This window comes from Macrotis lagotis, chromosome 8 (assembly GCF_037893015.1).
Source record: "Macrotis lagotis isolate mMagLag1 chromosome 8, bilby.v1.9.chrom.fasta, whole genome shotgun sequence".
NCBI classification, from domain to species: Eukaryota; Metazoa; Chordata; class Mammalia; order Peramelemorphia; family Peramelidae; genus Macrotis; species Macrotis lagotis.
The window spans coordinates 143,174,960-143,202,690 of NC_133665.1; the positions used below are offsets into that span (position 1 = coordinate 143,174,960).

Genomic DNA, 27,731 nt, shown 5'->3' on the forward strand with positions numbered 1-27,731 from the left:
ATCTGCTAATTACGTGTTGTCATGAAGCTCGATAGCAACGTGGCGAGGGAGGGAGGCAGGCGGGGGCACTCGGGGTGCAGGGCCACCGGGCTCAGGTTAGCCTCAAGTCCCAGGGCCGGCGTGTACGTGAAGCGCTTGGCAAATATTGCCCAAAGTGGCCCCAGGAAGGGTCCTGGGGGTGCGCGCCGCCCCCTCCCCAACTCTGCGCACGGGCTTCGGGGGCATTTGTCCGGCAGAAGCAGCCGCCTGCCCCCAGGGCCGGGGCGGTGCCAGGAGGGCCCGGGCCTGGGCCGCCTCGGCGGGGGCTCCCCGCGGCCCGATGCGGGTGACCGGGCGCGGGGCCTTACCTGGCGCGGGGCGGCCGCGGCCCCCGACGTGCACATGGCCGGGGCGCAGGGGCAGCCGCGGGGCAGGCGCGCTCCTGGGCCCCCGGATGGGGGGGTGTCCGGCGCCGCCCGCACCTGAGGAAGCAGAAGGGCGGGGTCGGCGGGGGGGGCCGGGGGGCGGCGCGGGCCGGGCGCGGGGGCCGCGGGGGCGGAGGCGGCCTCGGCCCCGGGGCCCTTGACCTTGCGCAGCCGCTTCCGAGCCGGGGGCGGCGGCCAGGGCAGCGCGGGCCCCCCGCCCCGCGGCCCCCGCGCCCGCGTGGCCGGGTGCAGGCTGGGCATCCCCGCCCCCTCCCGCCGCGCCCGCGCCCGCGCCCTCCCCGCCCCCGCGCCGCCCCGCCCCCGTCTCACGGGCTCGGCCGCCCCGGCCCCGCGGCAGCAGCTCCTCGGCCTCGGGCCTGGCCCCGCTGCGGCGCGGGGGCGGGGCGCGGGACGTCGCGGCAGCCTCGGCCGCTGATTGGACGCGGGGGAGCGAGGGCCGGAGGGGGCGGGGCCGGAAGGCGAGGCGGGGCGCGGGACGTCGCGGCAGCCTCGGCCGCTGATTGGACGCGGGGGAGCGAGGGCCGGAGGGGGCGGGGCCGGAAGGCGAGGCGGGGCGCGGGACGTCGCGGCAGCCTCGGCCGCTGATTGGACGCGGGGGAGCGAGGCCGGAGGGGGAGGGGCCGGCGGGCGGGGGAGCTGTCCAGGCCGGGCCGAGGGGCCTCCCCTGGGCCCGCCCCGGCCGCTCCCGCAGCTCCCCCTGAAGCACCGGGGCGCCAGCAGCCTCTGCTATTGTAGGAAGAACCCCAAAGTGACGCCGAGGGTGTCCCGAAGACCCCGCACCCGGCAGGCGCCGCCCTAACAGCTGCATTGCGTTTGAGGGGGGCGGCTCCCCGCAGCCGCTGGGCCCGGCGCCACCCGGACAGGACCCTGACCGCGTGCCGAGCGCCCGACGCTGGGTGCGCCCTCCAATCCTGGCTCCCCGCCGGGGCCCATGCCCCCGGTCTGCCCTAAGGCCCTCAGTCAGCCCTCTGCTCCTCCTGGCGCTCCCGCCTCTCCTTCACTCAGCCCCGTCTCCGCCACCCCTTAGAAATCCAGAGAATTCCCTCATCTGTCTCCGGTCCGTGCTCAAATGCTGGGACTCCTTCAATACAGACTCATTCCTGACCCCTTTCAAGAATCAAGCAATTTGGGCTCCACCGTCCCTTAGCACCCACACCAGGCCAGAGACTCACATCCCAGAGAAGAAATCCTTCCATGAGGCAACGGGCCCTGGCTGGCACAAGCCTGCCCACCTCGTGGTGCTCTTGTCTCCCTGGGTGTCAGTCTCTAGACTTTTCCAGACTGCTGAGGAAGATGAACTCACATTCTTGATGTAGCTTCTCAATTTTTATTTACTCCTATTCCAGTATCAAAACAGGAGTCAGGAGGACCTGACTTCAAATCCGACCTCAGACCCTTAATAATGGCCTAGATGTGTGGCCTTGGGCCAGCCACTTAACCTCATCGCCTTGCAAAAAACTTAAAAAAAAAAGTGGACATAATAATCCATTCAGCTCCTGTGGGTTTTTTTACCCCACTCTGGATGTGGATGGCATTGTCCATAAGAGGTTTCCCAGAGCTGTCCTAGATCTCATTTCAGATTTTATAAGTTCTGTTGCCCTGCCCTTCCTTCAGTAGTCTCTGCGTCATTAATCAGTGAAAGTAGATTTATATGTAATTTCACTGGATAAGAAACAATTCTCTATGTGAGAATCATAATCTATAGAATAGTTGGAAAACCCCAAATCAACCAATAAGCATTTAGCATTTACTGCATCAGGACTCTAAGGTGTGGGGGGATACAAAGAAAAAGCTAAAACACTCCCTGACCTCAAGAAACTTGAATTCTACTGGGGAAGGCAACATGATCATAAATATAAGGTGAATATAGAGTATATACAAGGTAACCTTTGAGGGGAAAGCACTAGCAGCTGGAGGGATGGAGGGAGTTGGGAAACCCTTCAATAGAAAATGGCATTTGAACTTGAGTCTTAAAGGAAAACTAGTGTGTTAAAAGCACAGGTGATCAAGGAGAGTGTTTCAGGCGTGGGTACAAAGGTGGCTAAAGGTACAGAGATGGGAGATGGATCATTGCATGTAACAAATAGCAAATAGGTCTGTGACTGGACCATACAGTAAGAATACTGGAAAGGTAGCAAGAAGTCAGGTGATAAACCTTACATGCCTAAAAGAGGAGCTTATGTTTGATCAAAGGTAAAAGGAAATCCTTGAGCTTCCTAGAGGATGTGTGACATGGTCAGACGAATGCTCTAGGAAAAACTTTGCAAATAGTGAGGAGTGAATTGGCATATGAGAGAACTGAGATAGGAGAACCAATTAGGCCCATATCTCATACAGAAAGAGGAAAAGAATCTAAACATATAAACTGGGGCAGCTAGGTGGATAAAGCACTGGCCCTGGAGTCAGGAGTCCCTGGGTTCAAATCTGGTCTCAGACACTTAATAATTACCTAGCTGTGTGGCCTTGGGCAAGCCACTTAATCCCATTTCCCTTACAAAAAAACCTAAAAAAAAAAAGAAAGAAAAAGAAAAGAACATATAAACTATGTGTATGGCAGCTCTTTTTTTTTTTTGGTAGCCAAAAACTCAGGGGCCAAGCAAATTGTGAAATATTAATGTAATGGAATTATATTCCATTACTAGAGCTCAGGAGAGAAACTAAACTATTAGATCTATATGAGTAAGCTGCAAAAGGGTCATGGAACCCATGGAAGCTGATAAGATCATCAAGGGAGATAATATAGAGAGAAAAAAGGTCCAGGATAGGACCTTGAGGGATACCTAAAATTAGTAAGCATGACTTAGATAAAAAAAAAAAAACAAAGGGGAAAGGTAGGAGAGAAATAACAGATATTAGTGCTGTGAGAACCTGTACTGGGAAAGTTGTACTCAATAGAAAAGAATACTCAACAAGGTCAAATATGCAGAGGAGTCAAGAAATATAAGGATTGAGAAAAGATCAATAGAATTAACAATGAAGAAATGCTGATAACTTTGGAGAGCAGCATCAATTGAATGGACCTCAGAGGACATATAATTCAATCTCTCTCATTTTACAGCTGAAGAAGCTGAGGTTCAGACCAAAAGAAATTGGTCTATTTGCTCAGCCTAGAACAATGGAAAGAGCCCTCCCTGGCTTTGGGGTTGGAATAGCTGGGTTCAAATATCACCTCTGATCCATACCACTTCATGTAGTATGGGACTTTTAAGTAAATGACCGAACCTCAGCTTCAATCAATCAATCATTTATTAAATACTAAGTGCTAGGCACATCATTAAGCAAGAAGAGGCAAAAGACAGTCTCTGCTCTCAAAGAATTTACAATCTATTGGGGGAAACAATTTTCAGACAAATATATACCCAATAAGCTATATACATATTAAATAGTAAATAACTAAAGATTGAAGGCACTAGAATTAAAATGGTTTAGGGAAGGAGTCCAGTAAAATATGGGATCTCCTAAGCTTTGAGGATGTCTTTTAGCCAGTGAAAAACCTTTTTGTTTCTCTCATTTGTAATAAGTAATATTCATGAAGCCCTCCTTGCATCTGCTGTGTGTTTTGTGTTAACCCCCTTCTCTTCCCCTCTCAGGATTTCTCTATTTCTACTCATTGGAGCACCATCAAATTATTCCCTCCCAGGCTTCAAGAGAGACAGAATACTCAGTTATGTAAATCCTTGAACAGGAAATTCCTTCTTCCTGGTTTTTAAGTACAGTCTGTGCCTTGGCAATCTCTCCAAGAGGGACTACAGTATTCAAATTTTATCAAAAAAGGGAATTTTACCCAGGGAATGCTGAAGGACTCTAATATTCCTTAATTTTCATTATACCAGCAGTGGACACATAAATTCAGATAATTTGCAGCATTTAAATGTGTAGTAGGTCAGTCAGTGTTACTTGCTTGGGCTCTTTTTAGTTATTTTAGTTGAGTTTAGCTTCCTAGAAGTAGCCAGCAGGGGGTAATGCTTTGTTGGAAGGCCATGTGTTTATCAGTCAGACACTGAAACAGTGAGAACACTATTTCCTTCCTGTTAACAGTGCCATTCCACATTCCTTCACTGGCCTCTGGGAGAGGGTAGAGAAGGAATATGTGGCATAACTATGATGTATTAAATAGAAACATCAAAAAAACTTATTTTGGGGTGGCTAGGTGGCGCAGTGGATAAAGCACCAGCCCTGGAGTCAGGAGTACCTGGGTTCAAATCCAGTCTCAGACATTTAGTAATTACCTAGCTGTGTGGCCTTGGGCAAGCCACTTAACTCCATTTGCCTTGCAAAAAAAAAAAAAAACCTAAATGAAAATTTAAAAAAATAAAAACTTATTTTGTTAAAAGAAAAAAAAGTTTACCTCTAAAACCTTGAGGGAAAGATGTAATCTTTTTCTTAAAACTTAACTTACAAATGAGAATGGGAGTTAGCATCAGGGCCCATGTATATACAAAAGGCCCCAGCATTTACTACACTGCCTAGCTCATAGGAGTCTTAATAAACCCTTATTGATGGATGAATTGTTCTATTTGGCCTCAAAAAATGCAAAACAGAGTTACAGCTATAAAAGTATAGAGGCAAATTTAGGCTCAATATAGGATAAACTTCCTAACAAGTTGTAATGTAGAATGTAATGAGTTCTCCTTCATTTAAAGTCTTTAGACAAAGACTGGACAAACATGTGTTGGCTAGGTTGTAAAGAAGATTCATCTTCAGGTAGGATTTGGACCAGATAACTTTTGAAGTCCCTTCCAACCCTGAGATTGTGTGATTCTGTGACTCTCTAAATATTTATTCAGTACATACTATGTTGACTCAGAATGCCCCACCCTCCATAATAATGACACCTAGTAAAATCTAGAAACAAATTGATTGTGCTTCCTTTTTCAAAGAAGATCATGACATCAGAGGCAGTGATAGCATGATTAGTACATATACTAAGTTACTGGTTGCACTTTCTCCCCAGAGGCATCTGAGTTCAATGGCCAAATGTGAATCAGGATGACTGGAGATGGTTCTGAATGCAAGGCAGGTTAAGGTTAAGTGACTTGCCCAAGGTCTCACAGCTACTGTCAATGCCTGAGACTGGATTTGAATTCCCATCCTTCTGAGGCCAGTGCTCTATGCATTGTGCCACCTAGCTGCCCTAGAAACTAATTAGACTCCTTACAAATGCAGAGGTGATGATAACCTTGGAATTTTCCCAAATTTCCCAGAAGATTATACCTACATATTTCGTGTGTGTGTGTGTGTGTGTGTGTGTGTGAGAGAGAGAGAGAGAGAGAGAGAGAAGGGGACCCTGTTCTCTATTCTCTCTACAATACCTAGTACTATATTGTCTTTTTTTAAAAAATTTATTTTCATCCATTTGTACATGCATATTTCTGAGTTACAAAATTTCCCTCCACCCTCCCTTCCCATTCCCCTCCCCTCAGTAGGGAACAGTCAGGTTAACATTTTATATACATATTTTGTTAAACATAATTACAAATTAGTAATATTTGGCATGAGGAATTAAGATTAAGGGAAAGAGATACATAAAGAGATAATTTTTATCAAGTGTTCATCAGATTTGGAAGGGTTGGTTTTTTTCTGTGTTTTGTTTTGTTTTGTTTTTCTTCCTCTAGTTGGGAATAATATAGTCCATAACCAGTCAAATACAGTTGTCCTAGCTCTCTGGCCAAGAGGAGTTGCATCCATCAAGGTTGTTCATCTCATGTTGTTGATGTGTTCATTGTGCTCTTGGCTCTACTCTCTTTGCTCAGCATCGGAAGCATTCCATGTTTCTCTAGGGTCCAACAACCATTTATGGTTTCTTATAGGACAATAATATTCCATAGTATTCATATATCACAATTTTGTTTAACCATTCCCCTCAATTTCCAATTCTTTGCCACTACAAAAAGAGCTGCTATAAATATTTTGGAACCCATTTTTTACAGTTTCTTTTGGATATAGTCCTAGAATTGAAATTGCTGGTCAGAGGGTGTGAACAGTTTTATTGCTCTTTGGGCACAGTTCCATATTGTTCTCCAGAAAGTTTGTATCAGTTCACAACTCCACCAGCAATGCATTGATGTCCTAATTCTCCAACCTCTCCAACATTGATCATCTTCCCTTTTTCTCATCTGGGCTAATCTAATGGGTGTGAGATGATTCTTCATTGTTATTTTAATTTGCATTTCTCTCATCAATAGTGATTTGGAGCATTTTTTCATATGGTTATATATAGCTTTAATTTCTTCATTTGAAAACTGTCTGATCACATCCTTTGACCATTTATCAATTGGGGAATGACTTGTGGTCTCATAAATTTGATGCAATTCTCTATATATATTTTAGAAATGAGGCCTTTATCAGAACTCCTGATTATGAAGGTTGTTTCCCAACTTTTCTTCTAATTTTGGCAGCATTTATTTTATTAGTGAAAAAACTTTTTAATTTAATATTGTCAAAATCATTCATTTTGCAATATATAATGAGCTCTAATTATTGTTTGGTCATAAATTTATCCCTTTTCCATAGATCAGATAGAGTATTTTGGGGTCTATTAATTTAACTATGTCTTATCTATTCATCTATGCTATTTATGTCTAAATCCTGTACCCATTTTGACCTTATTTTAGTACAGGGTATGCGATGCAGATCTATGTCTAGTTTTTGCCATACTATATTCCAGTTTTCCCGGCAATTTTTGTCAAACAGTGAATTCTTATCCCAGAGTCTGATGGCTGTGGGCTTGTCAAATAGCAGATTGCTGTAGTTGTTTACTGCAGTTTCTTTTGAACCTATCCAAATCAGTGATCCATTATTCTATTTCTTAACCAGTACCAGGAAGTTTTGATGACTACTGCTTTATAGTATAGTTTTAGATCTGGTAGAGCTAGGCCACTTTCCTTTACATTTTTTTCATCAATTCCCCTGCCATTCTTGCCCTTTTGTTGCACCAGATGAATTTTGTTGCTATTTTTTCTAGGTCAGTATAGTAATTATTTGGTAGTTTGATTGATATGGCATTCAATAAATAATTTAAATTTGGGTAGAATTGTCATTTTTATTATATTTGCTCAACCTAACCATGAGCATTTGACATTTTTCCAATAATTTAGATTTGACTTTATTTGGGTAAGGAGAGCTTTATAATTGTGTTCATACGGTTTCTACATTTGTCTTGAGAAGTAGATTCCCAAGTATTTAATGTTGTCTACAGTTATTTTAAATGAAATTTCTCTTTCTATCTCTTGTTCTTGGGCTATATTATTCATATATAGACATGCTGATGATGTATGTGGGTTTATTTTATATCCTGCTACTTTGCTGAATTTGTTAATTGTTTCAAGGAGTTTTTTAGATGATTTTCTCAGGTTCTTTAGGTATACCATCATATCATCTGCAAAAGTGAAAGTTTTGCTTCCTCATTGCCAATTCTGATTCCTTCAATTTCTTTTTCTTCTCTCTTTTTTTTTTTAGGGTTTTGCAAGGAAAATGGGGTTAAGTGACTTGCCCAAAGCCACACAGCTAGGTAATTATTAAGTGTCTGAGCCAGGATTTGAACCCAGGTACTCCTGACTCCAGGGCCAGTGCTTTATCCACTGTGCCACCTAGCCACCCCTTCTTTTTCTTCTCTTATTGTTACTGCTAGCATTTCTATATTGAATAGTAATGGTGATAATGGGAAGTGTTGTTTCACCCCTAAATTTATTAGAAATGCTCTGAGTTTATTCCCATTAAATATTTGTTCATGTTTTAGAAAGATACTATTTATTATTTTAAGGAAAACTCCATTTATTCCTAAACTTTCTAGTGTTTTTAATAGGAATAGATGCATTTTTATCAAAGGCTTTTTCAGTATCTATTGAGATAATTATATGATTTCTGTTAGTATTACTATTGCTATGTTTAATTATGTTGAGTGTTTTCCTAATGTTGAACCATCCCTGCCTATCTGGTGTAAATCCAACCTGATCATGGTGTATTATCCTGGCAATAACTTGCAGTAGTCTCTTGACTAAAATTTTATTTAAAATTTTTGCATCAATATTCATTAGGGAGATTGGCCTATAATTTTCTTTGTCTGTTTTGGTTCTTCCCATTATAGGTGTCAGCACCATATTGGTGTCATAAAAGGAGTTTGGTAGAACTTCTTCATCTCTTTTTTTTTTAATAGTTTATGTAGCATAGGAATTAATTGTTCCTTAAATGTTTGGTAGAATTCATTTGTAAATCCATCTGGATCTGGAGTCTTTTTCTTAGGGAGTTTATTGATAATTTCTACAAATTCTATTTCTGAAATGGAGTTATTTAAGTAATTTATTTCCTCTTCTGTTAATCTGGGCAGTTTGTATTTTTGTAAATATTCATCCATTTCACTCAAGTTGTCCAATTTATTGATATATAGTTCGGCAAAGTAGCTCTGAATTATCTCTCTTTAATTTTCTTCTCATTGGTGGTTAGTTAACCCTTTTCATTTTTGATATTGGTAATTTGGTTCTTCCTTTCCTTTTTAAATCAGATTAACCAGAGGTTTGTCTATTTTATTGGCTTTTTCATAAAAACCAATTTTTAGTTTTATTTATGAGGTCAATGTTTTCTTGCTTTCCATTTTATTAATCTCTCTCTTGATTTTCAGAATTTCTAATTTGGTATTTAATTAAGGATGCTTAATTTGTTCTTTTTCTAACTTTTTTTAGTTGCATACCCAATCCATTGAACTCCTCTTTTTCTATTTTATTCATATAGGCATTTAGAAAGATAAAGTTTCCCCTCAAAACTGCATTGGCTGCATCCCATAAATTTTGGTGTGATGTCTCATTATTATCATTTTCTTACATATAATTTTGATTATTTCTGTTAGTTGCTGTTGATACACCCATTATTTAAGATAAAGTTATTTAATTTCCAATTAGTTCTAACCCTTTACTACATGTAATTTTTATTACATCATGGTCTGAGAAGTGTTTATTTATTGTTTTTGCCTTTCTGTATGATTTTAAGGTTTTTATGTCCTAGTGTATGGTCAATTTTGATGAAGGTACTATATACTGCTGAGAAAAAGGTATATTCTTTTCTATTCCCATTAAGTTTTCTCCAGAGGTCTATCAAATCTAAGTTTTCTAAGATTTCATTCACCTTCTTGTTCATTTTGTTAGATTTATGTAGTTCTGAGAGAGGGAGATTGAGGTCTCCCATTATTAAAATTTTGCTATTTCTCCTTGTAATTCACTCAGCTTTTCTTCTAGGAATTTGGATGCTATTCCACTAGGTACATGCATGGTTAGTAATGATATAGCTTCATTACCAATGGTGCCTTTTAAGAAGATGTAGTTTCCTTCCTTATCTCTTTTAATGAGATTGATTTTTACTTTTACTTGAATATAATATGGTGCTTAATATATATGTGTGTGTGACAGCTGAATAAATGAATGAGTTTGAATGGATAAACTAGAAGAAATCAAAGAATTGCTTTTCTCTCTAAACCATTGGTGTCCAACCTTTTAGCTCTTCTGGGCTACATCAACCAACAAAAATTTATCAAAGATCACATATGGAATTTAATATTTATTTATGACTAAAATGTGTTATAAATAGCTCATGAATACTTAGTCTAGAGTGATTAAAATGGTTTTTTATTAAGATATCAATAAAAAGGCACACCTCTGTCAGGGTGGGAGAGGGGCAAGGAATCCCAAAACTTTTAGGTCTTTTAGGCAGTTTCAAAGACTTTGTTCCTGCCCCTTCATGCCAATCATTAGCTGGGGTCACAATCTAATTGATACACAGTTCCCCATGTTTTCCCTATCCTGTTCAATATACTAATGAGCAAGAACAGCTACTTCCTTGAGCATTCCTAGGAGGACAAGATCCCAGGTTAATTTTGAACTATGTGGGGCACACCCAGCCTAATCTCAGTTTTTGATCAGATTGAGGCTAAATCTTTTGACTTTAACTCAGTATTTGCCCATAGGCAACAATATAGGCAGGCCCTAGTCTTTATAATGTAAACTAACAAGTCTCCCTTCACATTCTTGTGGAGCCCAAAGGACCCCATATTCCTCACAAATGTAATCTATAGTACCAATGAGTTACAATAAAAAATGAGCATAATAATAAAACATTTACTTTTTTTTTTACGTTTTTTTGCAAGGCAAATGGTGTTAAGTGGCTTGCCCAAGGCCACACAGCTAGGTAATTATTAAGTGTCTGAGACCAGATTTGAACCCAGGTACTCCTGATCCACTATGACACCTAGCCACCCCAAACATTTACTTTTTAAATAGAAAATAAGAACATGTCATTTTTAATGTGAACACTGAGACTGCTTTTTAAAAATCAGTACATCTATATCTAATTTGATAGAGGTAGTAATTTGAAGAATATTTTCAAAATTCTCACCTGAAATTTTTGTTCTATTTTTATTTTTTGTGTGCTTCATATGGGAAAAAAAGATGCTTGTAAATATACAAACTCCCCAAAAGTGACATCATACAGGGGCAGCTAGGTGGTACAGTACATAGATCACCAGCCCTGGAATCAGTAGTACCTAAATTCAAATCCAGCCTCATTAAAAATTACCTAGCTGTGTGGCCTTGGGCAAGCCACTTAACCCCACACTGCCTTGCAAAAAAAAAAAAACCTAAAAAAAGAGACATCATGAACAGGGCATGTTCATGAAATGCTAGATAGTTTTCTTTAGGCAGGTAAAACTTATCAAAGGTCAATAAAGACATTTGAATAAATTTTTCTGTAAGTTGCATGTCTGATTGCAACTCCATACATTCTGTTTGCAAATTTGCAGGCAATATGTTGATGCCAACTAAGAATGGAGTAACAAATGTACATATAAATATGTTTGTTTTTCATTATATAAAAGAAAAAATAATAGCAATAAAGTTGTCTGTTATAATTATGATAATTCTTATGTCTTAAAATAAAGGTTCTAATTCCTATATGTACATCTTTTGTAAGAAAAAAACAAAAAACCTTTTTCTGTAAGAAAAAATGGTCTACAAAGACTACTACCTTTAATTTAAAAAAAATCTGTTATCTTATTATGTAATTTTGCTATTTCTTATACTTTATTTTTTTTTCCTTAAGGATATGATTTCTCTCTCATCACATTCAACTTAGATCAATGTATACCACGAAAACAATGTAAAGACTAACAGACTGCCTTCTGTGGGGGGCCAGGGGAGGGAAGTGAGATTGGGGGAAAATTGTAAAATTCAAAATAAATTAAAAAACTTTATTTTAAAAAAGAAAAGGGTTAGCCAGGTGGCATAGTGGGGGCGGCTAGGTGGCACAGTGGGGGTGGCTAGGTGGCACAGTGGATAGAGCACAGGCCCTGGAATCAGGAGTACCTGGGTTCAAATCTGGCCTCAGACACTTAATAATTACCTAGCTGTGTGGCCTTGGGCAAGCCACTTAACCCCGTTTGCCTTGCAAAAACCTAAAAAAAAAAAAAAAAAAAAAAAGAAGAAGAAGAAGAAGAAAAAGAAAAAATGGTCTAGGAGATTGCCCAGTGTTAGTTATGTGAAAAGTCGAGTTATGTTATTTAAAGGTTAAGTTGGTCTGTGATGATGATGCAATGTTGGCACATGCGCATACTTATTCCTTCATATTTCAGTTACATAATGTGGGCCTCATGAATGGACTTTGAGGGCCAAGGGTTATATACCCATCTGCTCTAAAGGAAGCTCAAAAAGTAGCCAAACTCTAAGTCCTCTGATGATTGAGTGGGTTGCCAAAGGTCAACTGTAATGGAAACAGAGGGGAATTTGTGGTATTTTCAAACCTCCCCCCCCTTTCTCACCCCCTTTCATGCCCTATGACTTTGTGGTAGCTCACCACAGACATAAATCTGATTTGTAGTCATATGTTCCTACTGAGTCACAGAATCACATATTTAAAGCTGGAAGGGGAAAGACGAACAAAACAAGCCTTTATTTCGCAATGTGCCAGACACTGAGCTAAGTGATTTACAAATATTATCTCATTTGATCCTCACTATAGCCCTAGGAGGGAGATATTATGATCCCCATTTTACATTTGAAGAAACTGTGGCAGATTGAGGTTAAATGACTTTTCCAGGATCACACAGTTAATAAGTATCTTGGGGGTGGCTAGGTGGCATAGTGGATAAAGCACAGGCCCTGGAATCGGGAGTACCTGAGTTCAAATCCAGCCTCAGACAATAATTTACCTAGCTGTGTGGCCTTGGGCAAGCCACTTAACCCCATTTGCCTTGCAAAAACCTAAAAAAAAAAAAATAGTAAGTATCTTGGGCTGGATCTTAACTTAGAATTTCCTGATGCCAGCTCAGCACTCTTTCTACTATACCACCTAACTGCCTTAGCAGGAAGGTATTTTATATATCATTGAGTCAAATCCTGTAATCTTAGAGGTCAGGAAATTCCCTGGATCTCTGCTACCCCACTATTTTCCATAAGGTAGACTATACATTGACTAGTATACAGGAAGATTTATTTCCTGAAATATATAGAGGACCTCTTTGTGAAGCAGTTCTACCTATAGGTCTAGTCCTGCTGAATGGATCCCAAGAGTAATGCAATAGCAAACTCATGTAACCTGGGGTTTAAGCCTGGGTATTTTCATAAGACTCTCCTTATAAGACTTTGGAAACAGGAAAATTCTCTAGACACTAGTTCCTGTTTATATGTTAGCTTCTCCTCAAAGTCTTTCACTTCCTTCAGAGACCCCTCCCTTGAAGACTCTCAAACCAAATGTTTCAGAAAGTCTCTGGACAGACTGGAACAAAAAATATCCTCTCTCTAAGCCAGAAGCCAAAAGAAGGAAGGAACTCTTCTCTCAAACTCTTGCCAATCTGTCCCTCATTTAAACATGGGAAGTTGTTTTCTATTCTTGATTCTATTGACTCCTTGACCCTCTACCATCCTTAACTTCCTAAATTCTAACACTAAATTCCTAACACTATCTACCTATCTTCAACCTCAGTTATTGGAAATCATGAAATAAAAGCCAGAATTCATCTAGTGCTTTAAGGTTTGCAAAGTGCTTTACAAGTATTGTATTTTATCCTCATAACAACCCTGGGAGGTGGGTTCTGTTGTTATCCCCATTTTACAGATGAGAAAGGATCACACAGATAATAAATATCTGAAGCCAGATTTGTTGAATTTATTTTATTTTCACATCTGAATTCTCTCCTTCCTACCTATCCTTTCTCCTGAGAAATCAAGAAAACAATAATATACCTCAATCAGCACTCCAAGCCTATCACTTGTCTATCTGGAGAGGAGTGGCATATTTCTGAAATTGTGGCTGGTCACTGTGTTGATCAAAATTTCTGTCTTTCAAAATTATTTGTCTTTACAATTTTGCTTGTTCTCCTGGTTCTGCTCACTTTACTTTGCAACATTTTATATAAGTCTCCCCAGGTTTCTCTGAAACCATCTCCTAGTTTTGCTCTCTTTATTTGCATAGGTTCGTATGTCTTCCAAGGTTTCTGTGAAACCATCCCCTTCATCATTTCTTTTTTTAAAAAAAATCAGTTATTTGTTGATTATTTAGTGTATGGGTTAGTTTGACACTTGAGGTATTGGTTGTATTAATGTACAAATATAGATCTTTTTATATAATATGGAAATTTATAACTGTTGAAATAATATGTGTGTGTGTGTGTGTGTGTGTGTGTGTGTGTGTGTGTGTGTGTAAGCAGACAAAAATGAGGTCCTCTAGAAAGGTGATTCATTATAGAGTCCTAATGGAGGGTAGCACAAAGGCAATTCAAAGCATCAATGAAGTATTACTACTGTGTGATGTTTTGTGTCCAGGAATATTGTCTACTTGATCTATGGGAAATTATGGTACCTATAAGGCAGGCAGTTACATACTTACTTGACAGCAACTACTTCATGACTATATAAGTCAGATCCAGCATCACTAGGCAAATAACAGAATTTAACAGATAGTAGTGACATTGTATTATCCCCTATTCTTGAAAATCCATTACAAAATACATAAATCCATTAACTACTATTATGTTCTTTAGACAGTAAAGTGGAAACATATTAAAAAGCTTTAAAATTGCAGCCCCAAAGAGTATCTGCACTCCTCTTTAAATGGACCTCCTCCTCTAGATTCAGGATTATTTTCACCATATCTGAAATGTCAAGATACAAGGGCAAATCTGGGAGCAGCAGCTTCACATCTAATTCAGAACTTCTCACAACCTGATCAGCAATCTTGATTCATACCAAAATGGGAACTACTGTCAAGGATCAGTTTATTTTGAATATCCTAAAGGAAGACCAGATCCCCCATAAAACATGACTATATAAGTTTTGGGAGTTGGTGTGGTTGGCATAGCATATTCCATCAACATCTTTTTTTTTTTTAAGTTTTTGCAAGGCAATGGGGTTAAGTGGCTTGCCCAAGGCCACATAGCTAGGTAATTAAGTGTCTGAGGCCGGATTTGAACCCAGGTACTCCTGGACTCCAGGGCTGGTGCTACATCCACTGGACCACCTAACCGCCCCCATCAGCATCTTAATGCAGGATTTGACTGATGATCTTGTCCTAGTTGAATGCTATCATAGAAGACAAACCAAAGGGAGAGATGATGGATCTCCAACATGGTGCACTTTTCCTCAAAACATCAAAGATCATTTCTGGCAAAGATTACTGTGTGATTGCAAACTCATAGCTGGGGCACATCAACAGAAGGAAGAAAGTCATCTTAATTTGGTCCAGCATAACATATCTTTTTTTTTTAGGTTCTTGCAAGGCAAATGGGGTGAAGTGGCTTGCCCAAGGCCACACAGCTAAGTAATTATTAAGTGTCTGAGGTCAAATTTGAACTCAGTACTCTTGACCCCAGGGCCGGTGCTCTTAGCCACTGTGCCACCTAGCCATCCATAACATGAATATCTTTAAATTCATCATCTCAATATTCTTAAATATAGCCCTAATTGCAACAACTTATTGTTTCCAATCCAGTGGATAGCTTCACAAATGTGGCCAGGAAGCTAAGTGGCCTTTCTAAAAACCATGTTATTGAAAGTGGTTGCAATCTGGATTCTCTCTCCAGAAATGGTTTCCATTCTTCAAGTTGTCATGGATAGGTCCTGGGGGAACTTGGAGACTCCAGTATGGAGTGGTATGAATGTTGCTGGTGTATCCCTAAAGAATATTTATCCTGCTTTGAGAACTGATGCAGATTCAGAGAATTGGAAAGACATTTATAAACAAGTGGTTGAAAGTGCTTATGAGGGGCAGCTAGGTGGCACAGTGGATAGAGCACTGGCCCTGGAGTCAGGAGTACCTGAGTTCAAATCCAGCCTCAGACACTTAATAATTACCTAGCTGTGTGGCCTTGGGCAAACCACTTAACCCCATTTGCCTTGCAAAAAAAAAACAACCCTAAAAAAAAGAAAGTGCTTATGAGGTGATCAAGCTGATGGGCTGGGCTATACTTCCTGGGCCATTGGATTTGGGACAGATCTGGCAGAAAGCATTATGAAGAATCTTGGAAGAGTGCATCCAATTTTCACCATGATTATGGACCTATATGGTATTAATGAGGATATCATCCCTAGGGTCCTTCATCGCTTCTTATAGCATAGTATTTCTTTCCATTCATATCCCATAACTTGTTCAACTATTTCCCAAATGATGGGCACCCCCTCAGTTGCCAATTATTTGCAAAGACCAGATAATAAATTGTATCTTTCTGACTCCAGGTTCAGCATTCTATCCACTATGCCACCTAGCTGACACTTTGGATTAATTACAAATTCAAATTTTCTCACTTCAGTTGAACCACATTATAATTTCATCAATTTATTAATCCTCCGTTCACCCTTATATTTATCTCTTATTGTAGAAATATCAACCACAAGACATTACCCCCAGATCTACAATGATGATGAAGCTGCCTCCTCACTTCAAAACCTCCCTGGGTTTTTCATTCCTCCTAGTCTCAGGGAATGAAAAAAGTCTTTTTTTTACTAATGCTCTCCTCCATTTGTATGTCAACTTGAACTTGACTAATTCTTTCTCTGTCTCTCTCTCCTATCTCTCATTCCTCTCTCTCTCTCTCTCTCTTTCTCTCTCTCCCCACCCAGCCTCCCTTCTACCCTTTCTATTTGTCCTTCCCTTCAAATTATTGAAGTGATCTGCCCTATATAATAAAAACCTCCCCTTGTTCCTGATATGTCCTTTTTCTTTTCTTCCCCTAACTGCCAAACTTTTTTAATTTATTTTTTGTTTTTTTGTTAGGTTTTTGCAAGGCAAATGGGATTAAGTGGCTTGCCCAAGGCCACACAGCTAGATAATTATTAAGTGTAACAAGACCAGATTTGAACTCAGGTCCTCCTGACTTCAAGGCCAGTGCTTTATCCACTACACCACCTAGCCGCCCCAAACTTCTTTTTAAAAAAAAAAGTGTGACCCACTCAGGGCAAATTGTTCAATGGGCTGGTACCTCAGATGCCATTTAAAGTGTAAGTGCAGTTCATATCCTGCTTTCCTGGTTTCCTCCAGAAAAGTAAACTAATTTTAAAGGAAACTCCCTGTGTCCTTGCACACAAAATCCTCTCCAGTTGGCCTCTATCAGCTACCCGTCCCATCTAGAAAATTCTGAATGGACAAGTTTTAATGTTGATCCAGGGAATAATATGAACTATGACCTAGAATTATTGGAGAAGTCTGCATTTACTTCTGATGTGAGAAATTTCCTCACTACATAAAATAGGTATTTCTATGATCACATGACATTGAACACAATACAGTGAAATTGAAAAGACATTTTCAAGCCCTTAATTCCTGTGGTACACTTCACCCAGTCTATCCTTATTTTCTCCCATTTCTTTGGGAGATTGCCAGGCTCAGAGTTTAGGAATGCAAGAGCAACATGGAAAGGAAGGAAGGGAGGGAGGGAAGCAGGGAGGGAGGGAGGGAGGAAGGGAGGACTTATGTGCCAGATGATCTTACCTCAACCCTGGGAGGTATATGTTAGGTACTGTTATTGTTTCCATTTTACAGCTGAAGACCTATAAAGTAGCAGAGGTTAAGTGACTTGTCTAGGGTCATATAACTAGGGTCTGAGACTGAATTTAACTCAGGTCTTTCTGACTGGCCCACACTGTATTCCCTGTACCAGCTAACTGCCTCATGGGTTATGGGGAGAGAGTCTTGACATGACTCAGGATTGAGTTAAGAGGACCTTGTGGTGATTTTTTTTTCAGAGCTATTACAGGTCTATATCTTGTACTGCCCTATAAAAGGGAACATTGAACTCTACCAGAAATCCAAAATCCATAGAGAATGGAATCTGCTTATCCATATAGCCCTTCTCAGACAATCTCTCCAACCTCCAAGATGGCAAACTTGGCAAGGAGGGAACCTCATGAGAATTCCTAGAAAATCATGAGATGGTGATAATTGTGTACCAATCTCCCAGGAATCATAAGTTTGTAGGATCAAACATATAGAGCCATTACGGAATTTAAAGGTCATCTAATCCAAACTCTTCATTTTACAGGAAACCAAGCTCCAGAAGGCAAGGCATTTGTCCAGATCACAAAGGCAGTAAGGGCAGAACTAAAATTCTAACCCCACTTCTCTCACACTAAATCCCTCACTTTTTACAAAACGATATGATTCTGTGAGGAAAGCACTTTCATTAGAAAGCACATCTTGATGCTGAGCAAGAAGAGCAGAACCAGAACACTGTACATCCTAAAAGCAACATAGGGACAATGATCAACCTTGATGGACTTGCTCATTCCATCAGTGCAACAATCAGGGACAATGTTGGGCTGTCTGCAATGGAGAATACCATCTGTATCCAGAGAAACAACTGTGTAGTTTGAACAAAGACCAAGGACTATATTACCTTTAATTTAAAAAACCGTTATTATGTAATTTTGCTATCTCTTATACTTTATTTTTTTTCCTTAAGGATATGATTCTCTCTCATCACATTCAACTTAGATCAATGTATACCATGGAAACAAGACTGCCTTCTGTGGGGGGGTGGGGGGGAGAGAAGTGAGATTGGGGAAAAATTGTAAAATTCAAAATAAAGAAAGAAATTAAAGAAAGCACATCTTGAGTATGTTTTTATAAGTATTCTTATTAAGTGACTAGTATTTATTGATTCTTGAGGAATTAACCCATTTGCTTTGGAGAGAGGAGAGGGGGAGAGAAGTCTTCCATTCTTCCATTTCCTTCTCTTTAAAAATGTTCATTTTAGCTTGTGGTTCTATGCCTCTTTTTTGCTGTGTTTATTATATTTTATATAATGGAATGTTAGAGTACTCACTTAATATTATATTTCCTTCGTAATCTTAACCTAATTTTTTAAATTTGACTACCATGGTATCCAAAGGACTATGTAGGGCCAATGACAGACTTGCATGAAGACCATCCCAACTATATTTAGGGAGGCTTATCAGTAGGATTGACTTCAAGACAACTCATTTGTAGCCTATTATACTATGAATCATAGTATTAGAGCAAATAATTTGGAGCAAAAAAGAGGCTTCCACTGCAGCCTGGGTAATTGCCAGTCAACTTGACTTATGTCTTGCCACTGCCTCCACATCTAGAGGAGACAGTAAGGCTGATAAATTTGCACAGCCCTGCCTCACTTCAATCTAATTCACTTGCAAGTCAATACATCACTCTGTTGATGACATTGGTCCTCTATGAGAATGAAGGTCAAACAACAATAACACAAAAATTTTAAAGATTTAAGTGGCATTCTTGTATTTTTATCTCCCTCTTTTGGGATTTTATACTCTTCACATAACAACTAAAAATATACTCTTCTTATATTCTGCCCTTTAAGGACAGAATTATAGTATACTGTCTTCAAACAATTCTATAATTTCCATATCATAAAGAATAACCACATAACATTTCCCATATCCTTATCTCAAGAGACCCAAAACCACTCTCAAGCCTCTCATCATAAAATTCCAAACCCCTTTAAATTTCAAACCCTACTTAATCATTCTTTCTACCTAGCTCCAATGGATTTTGATTAAAGCCCTGGTATACTGGAGCTTTCTTGTTCTCCTTTCATATTCTGATCTCTTTCATCTTCCATATTATCTATAAAACCCATCTGCACTCCACTGAATTTCTCCTTTGTAATTTGGCATAAACACATACCAAGATTTTTTTTCTATATGAACCCAGTTAATTGCAATACTGTTGCCTTTGGCACTTTTAAAACTTACTAATACATGGTTTATTTCAATATCTTTTGGTGACTCACTGCCAATTTATGTAAACAACTATTTCTGTTACATAAAATTTTGAAAATTATACCACTAAGTACCCAAAAGGCATTTCCAGTTCCTCGTCACCTCTTGAAAGCGTCCTTTCAAGTAAATCATACTCATTTTCGAGTTGCACCTTGATTCAATCAAACTTTTTTTCTATGAGCAAGTATAAGTCTAAAATTCAGATTGTAAACATGCTTTGAATATGATCTGACCTTACTTCCCCTTTCCCTGTGGTCATGTGATATTGAGTAGCTTAAACATCTATGGAGATGCTCCTAAGCTGACCCTTCTTGTGTCACCTAGGAAGAAAACAGATAAGATGATAGATAAACAGATATAGATAGACAGATATAGACATATACACTATATATATATATATATATATATATATATATATATATATACACTACTTAATTCTTAGCAAACATTGATTAGCAAAAGCAGTCAATAATTTCTGCATCTCATATTTTGAATGAATCTAGCCTCAAATACTGCCTAGAATTTTTACATAATCTATTCTAAAAATGGTTAGGAGTCTCATTTTTTTTTAAAGTTTTTGCAAGGCAATGGGGTTAAGTGGCTTGCCCAAGGCCACACAGCTAGGTCATTATTGCCTGAAGCCTCATTTGAACTCAGGTACTGCGCCACCTAGCTGCCCCCTCATTTTCTTCTTGACAAAGTGTTCAAAATCTACTCCAATTAATATCTATACCTAAATCAGGGAGTCTAATATAGTTACAGAAAAAAAAAAATCTAATTGCAAAACACATACCAATTCAAAATTTCTTTTGGTAATCAACCTTGATTCATAAAACTCCCAATTATCTGATTAGATGTTCTAATAAAATGTATTTATTTTTGGTTGTTCTCTGGTTTACACAAACTTTTCTCTTCTTAGGTGGAACAGAAAAGAGTTAATAATAAGCAGGTAGTTCCTAAGTGCCACTCTATTTAAAATGTAAGCTGTAGGAGCAGTTAGGCGGCACAGTGGATCGAGCATCGGCCCTTTAGTCAGGAGTACCTGGGTTCAAATCCAGTCTCAGACACTTAATAATTACCTAGCTGTGTGGCCTTGGGCAAGCCACTTAATTCCATTTGCCTTGCAAAAACTAAAAAAAAAAAAAAAAAAAAAAAAGTAAGCTGAAATCTATTTTTTTTCACTTTCAAACTAGCTTCTTTCTCATCAGCAAAATAACCTTCCTCTCTTAGCTACAAAACAATAAATCCATCACTCTCCAGGCAAAGAGTAATAAGAGATCTAAGTGTTCTTTTCCCTATAGCTTTCATAGTTTTTTTAAAATTCTTTTTGTTTTTTGGGGGGTTTTTGTACAACACAGAGTTAAGTGACTTGCCCAAGGTCACACAGCTAGGTAATTATTAAGTGACTGAGATCTGATTTGAATTCAAGTCTCCTGACTCCAGGATCTCATCCACTGTGCCACCTAGTTTCCCTAATTCTCCTTAAAAAATTCTTCAGAGTTAAAACTTACTATAATATTTCAGCATTTATAAAAAAACCATTCAAACCACATTTTTAGAAACTCACAATAGAAAATTTACATGTTAGTCACAAACTTTAAGTTTCTAATTAGTTCACAATGTCATAAATAGCCCATCTCACTTGTCTGAGTGACGCCTCTAACTGGATTGAGAGAAGGAGAAAGAGAGATTCCTTCTGAAGGAAAAAAATTCCACTACTCAACTCTAAGAAAAAGTTACTTTAACAAATGTAGATAGCATGACAAGGTGATATACTAAATAAAATTATAGTGCACAAAAGAGAGTCCCTTGCTTAGTCATATTCTCTGTCTCTGTCTCTCTCTGTCACACACACATACACACACACACACACACACACTCACGATAGAAGTCTGAAATAATGCGGGGCTAGTAATGACCTTCCTTACATCCTGCTGCTATAGAAAGCTCAGTGGTGGTGTCTACTTGCATGGATAACAGTCCAGACTTTTTTTGAAAGCAGCCAACATTGGCAGAATTAACAGACTTTCTGAGGCACGCATCACCATGCATCTTGCAAGGATTTTTAATAAGATAATAGGTCTCTGTTAATTGTACATTTCTTTGAATTAAAGTGATTTATGGGACAACTTAGCTCAGAGAGAAAAGCTAAACTTCAGCGTTTAGCATAGAAGACAAACATGGGTTAGGCAATTTTTTTTTTTTAGGTTTTTGGGGTTAAGTGGCTTGCCCAAGGCCACATAGCTAGGTAATTATTAAGTGTTTGAGGCCACATTTGAACTCAGGTACTCCTGACTCAGAGACTGGTGCTTTATCCACTGCACTGCCTAGCCACCCCATTGGTTAGGAAATTTTATAACATATGAGTGGTAATATCAAATAGAATCAATTACAAAATAGAATCAGAATCAATTTGATTTTTCTCATCTGAGAAAATGACACATGACCATGAAAATTTTTTGTTCCACATAGTTCAGTGATTTCCTTATAGCCAAGAGTCAATGAACTTAGAAATGAATTACATATTTTTCTTTAAAAAAAAACACAAAAGTTCCATATTTACTCATCTATTTCTGATGACAAATGGCTATCAATAGTGTTACCTAATACTTTCAAAAAATAAACAGTCTCCTATTTTGAGGTAAAAATATTGTTTCATCATGAAATAAAAACCATAACTGGTTTTTCAAAGAAATTCTTATGCTGGAGAGAGCATTTTTTTGACATTTTATTTATTCTCATTTTTGTACAAATGATTTTTAATAGATTACTAAAATATTCTTGTTTAAGAGTAAACATAATACCCCCCAAAAAATATAGACCCACATGAGCAATAAAGAGAAAAAAATTAAAATTAAAAATGATAATAATAATAATAATAATAATAATAGGGGCGGCAGCCAGGTGGCACAGTGGACTGAGCATCGGCCCTGGAGCCAGAAGCACCCAAGCCCAAATCTGACCCCAGACACACAACAATCATCCAGCTGTGTGACTTCAGGCAAGCCACCCCAACCCCATTGCCCTGCAAAAATAAAAGAATAAAATAAAAAATAAAATAGTAGTAGTAGTAGTAGTAGTAGTAGTAGTAGTAGTAGTAGGGGCGGCCAGGTTGCACAGTGGACTTAGTATTGGCCCTGGATCCAGGTGCACCTGAGTCCAAATCTGGCCTCAGACACGCAACAATCTCCCAGCTGTGCAGCCCCAGGCAAGCCAACTAACCCTATTTGCCTTGCAACCCCCACAAAACAATAATAATAATAATAATAATAATAATAATAATAAATGTGCTTCAGTCTGTGTTCCAACACCACCAGCTCTGTCACAGATGGATCACATTCTTCATGATAAGTCCATCACAAAAGTTACTTCCATATTTTTCTACCGTCGCCATTGCTGATCGCAACTCCTTCCATTCGTACTTCCCCACCACCATATACTATATTTTCTCTCTTCTTTCATTCCCTCTTCTTAAATGTGCTGTAGGGTAGCTGAGTGGCACAGAAGACAGATCCCCGGTTCTGGGGCCAAGAGGCCCCTAGCCCACATGCCACCCCTTAGGCCTAGCATCCACCTGGCCCTGTGGTCCTGGACAGGCCATCCAATCCCAGCCCCTTGCAAGAAGTAAAAAAGAAAATGTTATATCTGACCACTCTCCCACCACGGTCCATCCTCTCCTCCATCACTCACATCCCCCCCTTCCCCCTGTCCCCCCTCTCTCCTTCTTACTCCAGATGTCTATACCCCTTTGAGTATATATATGCTGTTTCCTCTGCTAGCCACCTCTGATGAGGGCAAAGTTTCCCTCATTCCCCTTGCCTGGAGAGAGCATTTTGAAAAAACAAAAATTTGGAAATGTTTCCATTTTCATGTTACTGTGTTGCCAAAAAACAGTAAGATTATATCACTGAGAAACTCACTATGTACACACACTTGGAAAGAGAATTATCCAACCTATTAAAAATAAGTTCAATACTTTCCGGGTTGTTTGAAAAAAACTCCCAAACAAATAACACAAAATAGATAAAAATTTACTAGCCGAACATAATTACAAGAATTTTATGTTTTGTTTTGTTTTTCAGCTTTGGGGGAGAGGATGTGGGAAATGAGGAAACCAGCAAAATATTTGCCCTCAAAAAAAATAAGAGGGTCACTGTTGTTTTTGTTTTTGTTATATGAAAGAATACATAGAAAAGTAAGGCCAGAAGGACAAGCATGAATGTTTGAAAGCTACATGTTGGATTTATTATAGACTTTGAAGGAAAAGCAAGTTCTATGTAATAGAAATTCACAGTTTCAAGTACAACCCTCTCTTTCCATTTAATATGTACATGTTTTATATTCCATATAATATAATAATAGGTATATATGTATACAACTTATAAATAAATACATGCATATGGAAGAGTTACAAAATTTTTGCTGACGTTTTTTGCTGACGGGTATGGAATCAAAACAACTTGGAGATGCTGTCTTAGAGAGATATTTAGGGCACTGAGAAGTGAAGTGATATCGCTGTGGCTTATCTATACTGGGGCCTGCCTCGATTGAGACACAATCTTTTTGACTTCAAGGTCAGCCCTCTCTCTGTCATGCCCTAGTGCTACAAAAGGCTCCTAGAGCTGGAGCTGGAGCCTATGGCACCCACGGAGGGGCAGGGAGAAAATGGAAATGTGGTACAAAGTGGGGCATTGTTACCATGAAAGATCTGTGGAAGAACCTTCTTTCCAGTTACCTTGAAAAAAAATGGACCAATTTGTCAGAAAAATGCTACTAAAAAATGGAAGACCTTTGATTCCAAGCAGGCAGAACTGATATTCCAACAGTAAAACCAATTACACCTCAACCTGGAGAAGAAAACATGAAGAATTCATTGCCCCCCCCCCCAAGAGCAGCAAAAGGACCTGATTAGACACTAAAAGAGGGCAGCAAACTTCCATTGGTTTTCCACCACCACCTTCATATGATTCTGATTACATTCAGCATCCACATTGTTAGAGGAGAGTCAATGAAAATGCAGCTGACAGACATATTAATTTCTGTAGGCAAATTCTGTAGGCCAGCCTCTCAAGTCCAGTGCAAGCCTCCTGCCTGTGAAAAGGCAAATTCTCCAGGAGCAAGGCCTTCAGCATCGTCACTTTGACCATAGTGTCAGCCAGTCTGTTGTAACTGCACCTTCAAGTAAAGGGTCTTCTGTCAGTTCTCTTTTGGAAGCAAGCTTCAGAACTTATCTCCCTCTCGTAAAGGGGGAGCAGCTCCACATGCAGGGAGTGAGATGGACAAATGAGGCCCACCACCTCAAACTGAAGAGACATGCAAAGGTAGTATGAAAGGGATAGAAGGTCAGACAGTGACATCAAAGGAAATGAGCTTTTACCCATTAACAAAGACAGCCCAAAAGCATGGACTTCAACACCACCTAGTTTGGCAAAACTATAGAACTGGGTAAGAACATTACAAAAAATTTTCATGGTCATATGTCATTTTCTCAGATGAGAAAAATCAAATTGATTCTGATTCTATTTTGTAATTGATTCTATTTGATATCCCAGGTGTGTGAATAAACAAGAAAAAAAACTTTATAATGCTGATAGTTACATAAACAGGTCTGATGTAGATTTATTCAGTGATCAATGGAGGAGGCTTTAAAGGCAATGAAAGAAATTCATCTGGACATTTATCAAAATTCTGGCTTGAATATGGAACAAGATAGCCAGTGGAATAGCAAAATTCTGCTATGAATGTGGAATTGGAAGGATGGTTCTGTTAACATATACTAAATGATAAAAAGTTAGGCCTTGAGTTCTGTACATATGGCTTCTTAAGTACTTCCTCCAGTTATTTCATGCTACAAATCTGCAAACATAGTAATTTTTTGAGTGCAATTTTTGGCTGCATATTTTATATATAGATAATTCTATTATGTATATATTCTGTGTAAATAATAAACATCAGGTACCCACAGCAAAAAAAAAATGTTGCAAAAGGTAATAAATTAAAATCCTAGAACACCAGATTTGGAAAAGACCTTAGAGATTAACAACTCTTACTCCTTCACTTTTCAGATGAGGAAACTGAGACCCAGGATGGGGAGTCAGTGACTTCTTCTATGATCCATAAATAAAGGGTCAGCTAGGTACACAGTAGATAAAACAACTGACCCGAAGTCAGGAGGACCTGAGTCCAAAATTGGGACTCAGATACTTGATACCTACTGAGTGACCTTGGGCAAGTCACTTAACCCCATTGTCATGCAAAAAAACAAAAAAAAGGTCCATGGGTAATAAGAGCTAATTCTCAAACCCAGGGTCTCTGAACAACATATTATTCTCAAAATAAAGATTCTTTCTTAGGTTTAGAAAGAGAAGGGAGACATGCATTTTCTCTCCTTTGCATCAGTGATATCCCTTGGGAGCAGAGGTAGAGGGATAATACATTGCACAGGTCAAAGCTAATGATAAAAAATAAATATTTGATTCATTTTCAGCCAAGGAGCCTGGGCTTTATAAAGTGTTCACACCTCCCATGTAATGTGGGATCAGGTGCTTTCAGATGAGGTCCAGGAACACAGAATGATTTCTAACACAAACTAAAAGGCAGCATGTTTGGTTTTGTCCAGTTTGAATGTCCAAAGTTCAACAGAGTCCTGAATACTTCAAAATCCAGGGAATGCGCAGTCAGCTATTCTGCTCTAACAACTTTCTTTTTAGATCAAGTTGAGCTCTATTTTTGAACTCTCAAAGATAAACTCCGAACTTGTGACTCACCAAGATGCACCTTGCTTAGTGAAAGTCAAATTCAAACTGAACTGGACAGTGTTCTTTAAATACAGAGAACTATTCCAAGGGCTTGATAATATGTTTCATAGTTTCTTTTTCCCTTCTAGGGCTCCTTCAAGCATTTTGTTTCCTTTATTTCAGGTCTAAGTTTGAAGATCAGAGCTCAGATTGTAGAAGCCTAGTAGTCCAGGTAGATTTTTAGTTCTATAAAAATAGAAGCTTTATCTCATCTGTGAACAGTATTCTCTCACACATGCTTATGTCCTGAAAGTCTTTATCCACAAAGAATAGTGTATTTCCATCTTGTATCTTGTTTTTACTTCATTTTCCCCATGTTAATTAGGTATCTTCCCCACCTAATTTATGGTTTAAAAGATCCAAATAGCTCCTCACTGTTTAACTTTTCTTCTTCATAGAGTAAAATGTTTTCCATCAATTTCTTCTTAGCATCATTGACTTCAACTTCCCAAGAATTTTCTTTTGCTAATATCAAAGGAAAATTAATATGAGTAGGAGCAAAAGAAGGGAAAATCCATATCTTTTAAATTCACTAATTAAATCACTCCTCTCTCTTCTCCCTCCCTCAAAAATTTTTAATGACTCAAGGTCATATAATTATAGAATGGGAAGAGACCCTAGAGGCCATCCAGTCAAACCCACTACTAAATAGGATGTTTTCTCCAAATTTCTCAACAAATGGTCCTCCAGTTTTTACCCGAGGACCTCCAGAGAAGGAAAACTGACTATAATCAATATATGAGCTGCTATAGGTAGTCCATTTCACTAGGGAATGTTCTTATTCTAAGGAAGATTTTCATTAACTTCCTTTCTGTAATTTCTGCCCTTAGATCATATTCCACCACCACCCCACCACCCCCCACCCGAACCAAGAAGAACAAATCAAATCCTTTTCCCACACGACAGTCCTTTGACAAATTAAGGACAGCTAACCTCATCTCCACCACCTCTACCACAACAATCTTCTATTGAAATTAAGTATCCCCACTTTCTTCAGCCAGTCTTCATGAAGCCTGAACACAAAGCCATTCCTCATCCTTCCTCCCCTCTCCTGATACTCTCCCACTCATAAAAACCCTCCCTAAAATAAGGTGTCCAGAATATTTCAGATGTGATCTGACTAGGATACTTAAAGAACAGTTAGTTTTTAACATGGGGAAGCGAGAAGAAAAAAGGACCAGAGTTATAGGAGATGAATGCCCAGAGGTTGAAGCATGACAGTTTTGTATGCATATGCAGGGGAGGGAATTAGAAAGAAAAAAAGAAAT

General features: G+C 39.2%; 2 protein-coding genes and 1 pseudogene across 2 annotated transcripts in view; 1 reads left to right on the plus strand and 2 right to left on the minus strand.

The window, feature by feature from the left end:
• Window positions 1–1,358, minus strand: part of TATDN2 (TatD DNase domain containing 2) — a 31,127-nt gene extending 29,769 nt beyond the window's left edge. The window contains exons 1-3 of the mRNA XM_074199043.1: window positions 1,298–1,358; window positions 735–1,006; window positions 348–461 (exon numbers count right to left, since the gene is read on the minus strand). Of these exons, the coding sequence (XP_074055144.1) occupies window positions 348–461; window positions 735–1,006; window positions 1,298–1,358 (447 nt within the window). The remainder of the gene's footprint in view (window positions 1–347; window positions 462–734; window positions 1,007–1,297) is intronic.
• LOC141496551 (zinc finger C2HC domain-containing protein 1A pseudogene) lies at window positions 1,357–25,147 on the plus strand (annotated as a pseudogene).
• The window catches only part of IRAK2 (interleukin 1 receptor associated kinase 2), a 50,185-nt gene continuing 46,338 nt past the window's right edge, over window positions 23,885–27,731 (minus strand). Inside the window, exon 13 of the mRNA XM_074198592.1 lies at window positions 23,885–26,928. Coding sequence (XP_074054693.1) covers window positions 26,807–26,928 — 122 coding nt within the window. The 3' untranslated portion in view covers window positions 23,885–26,806. The remainder of the gene's footprint in view (window positions 26,929–27,731) is intronic.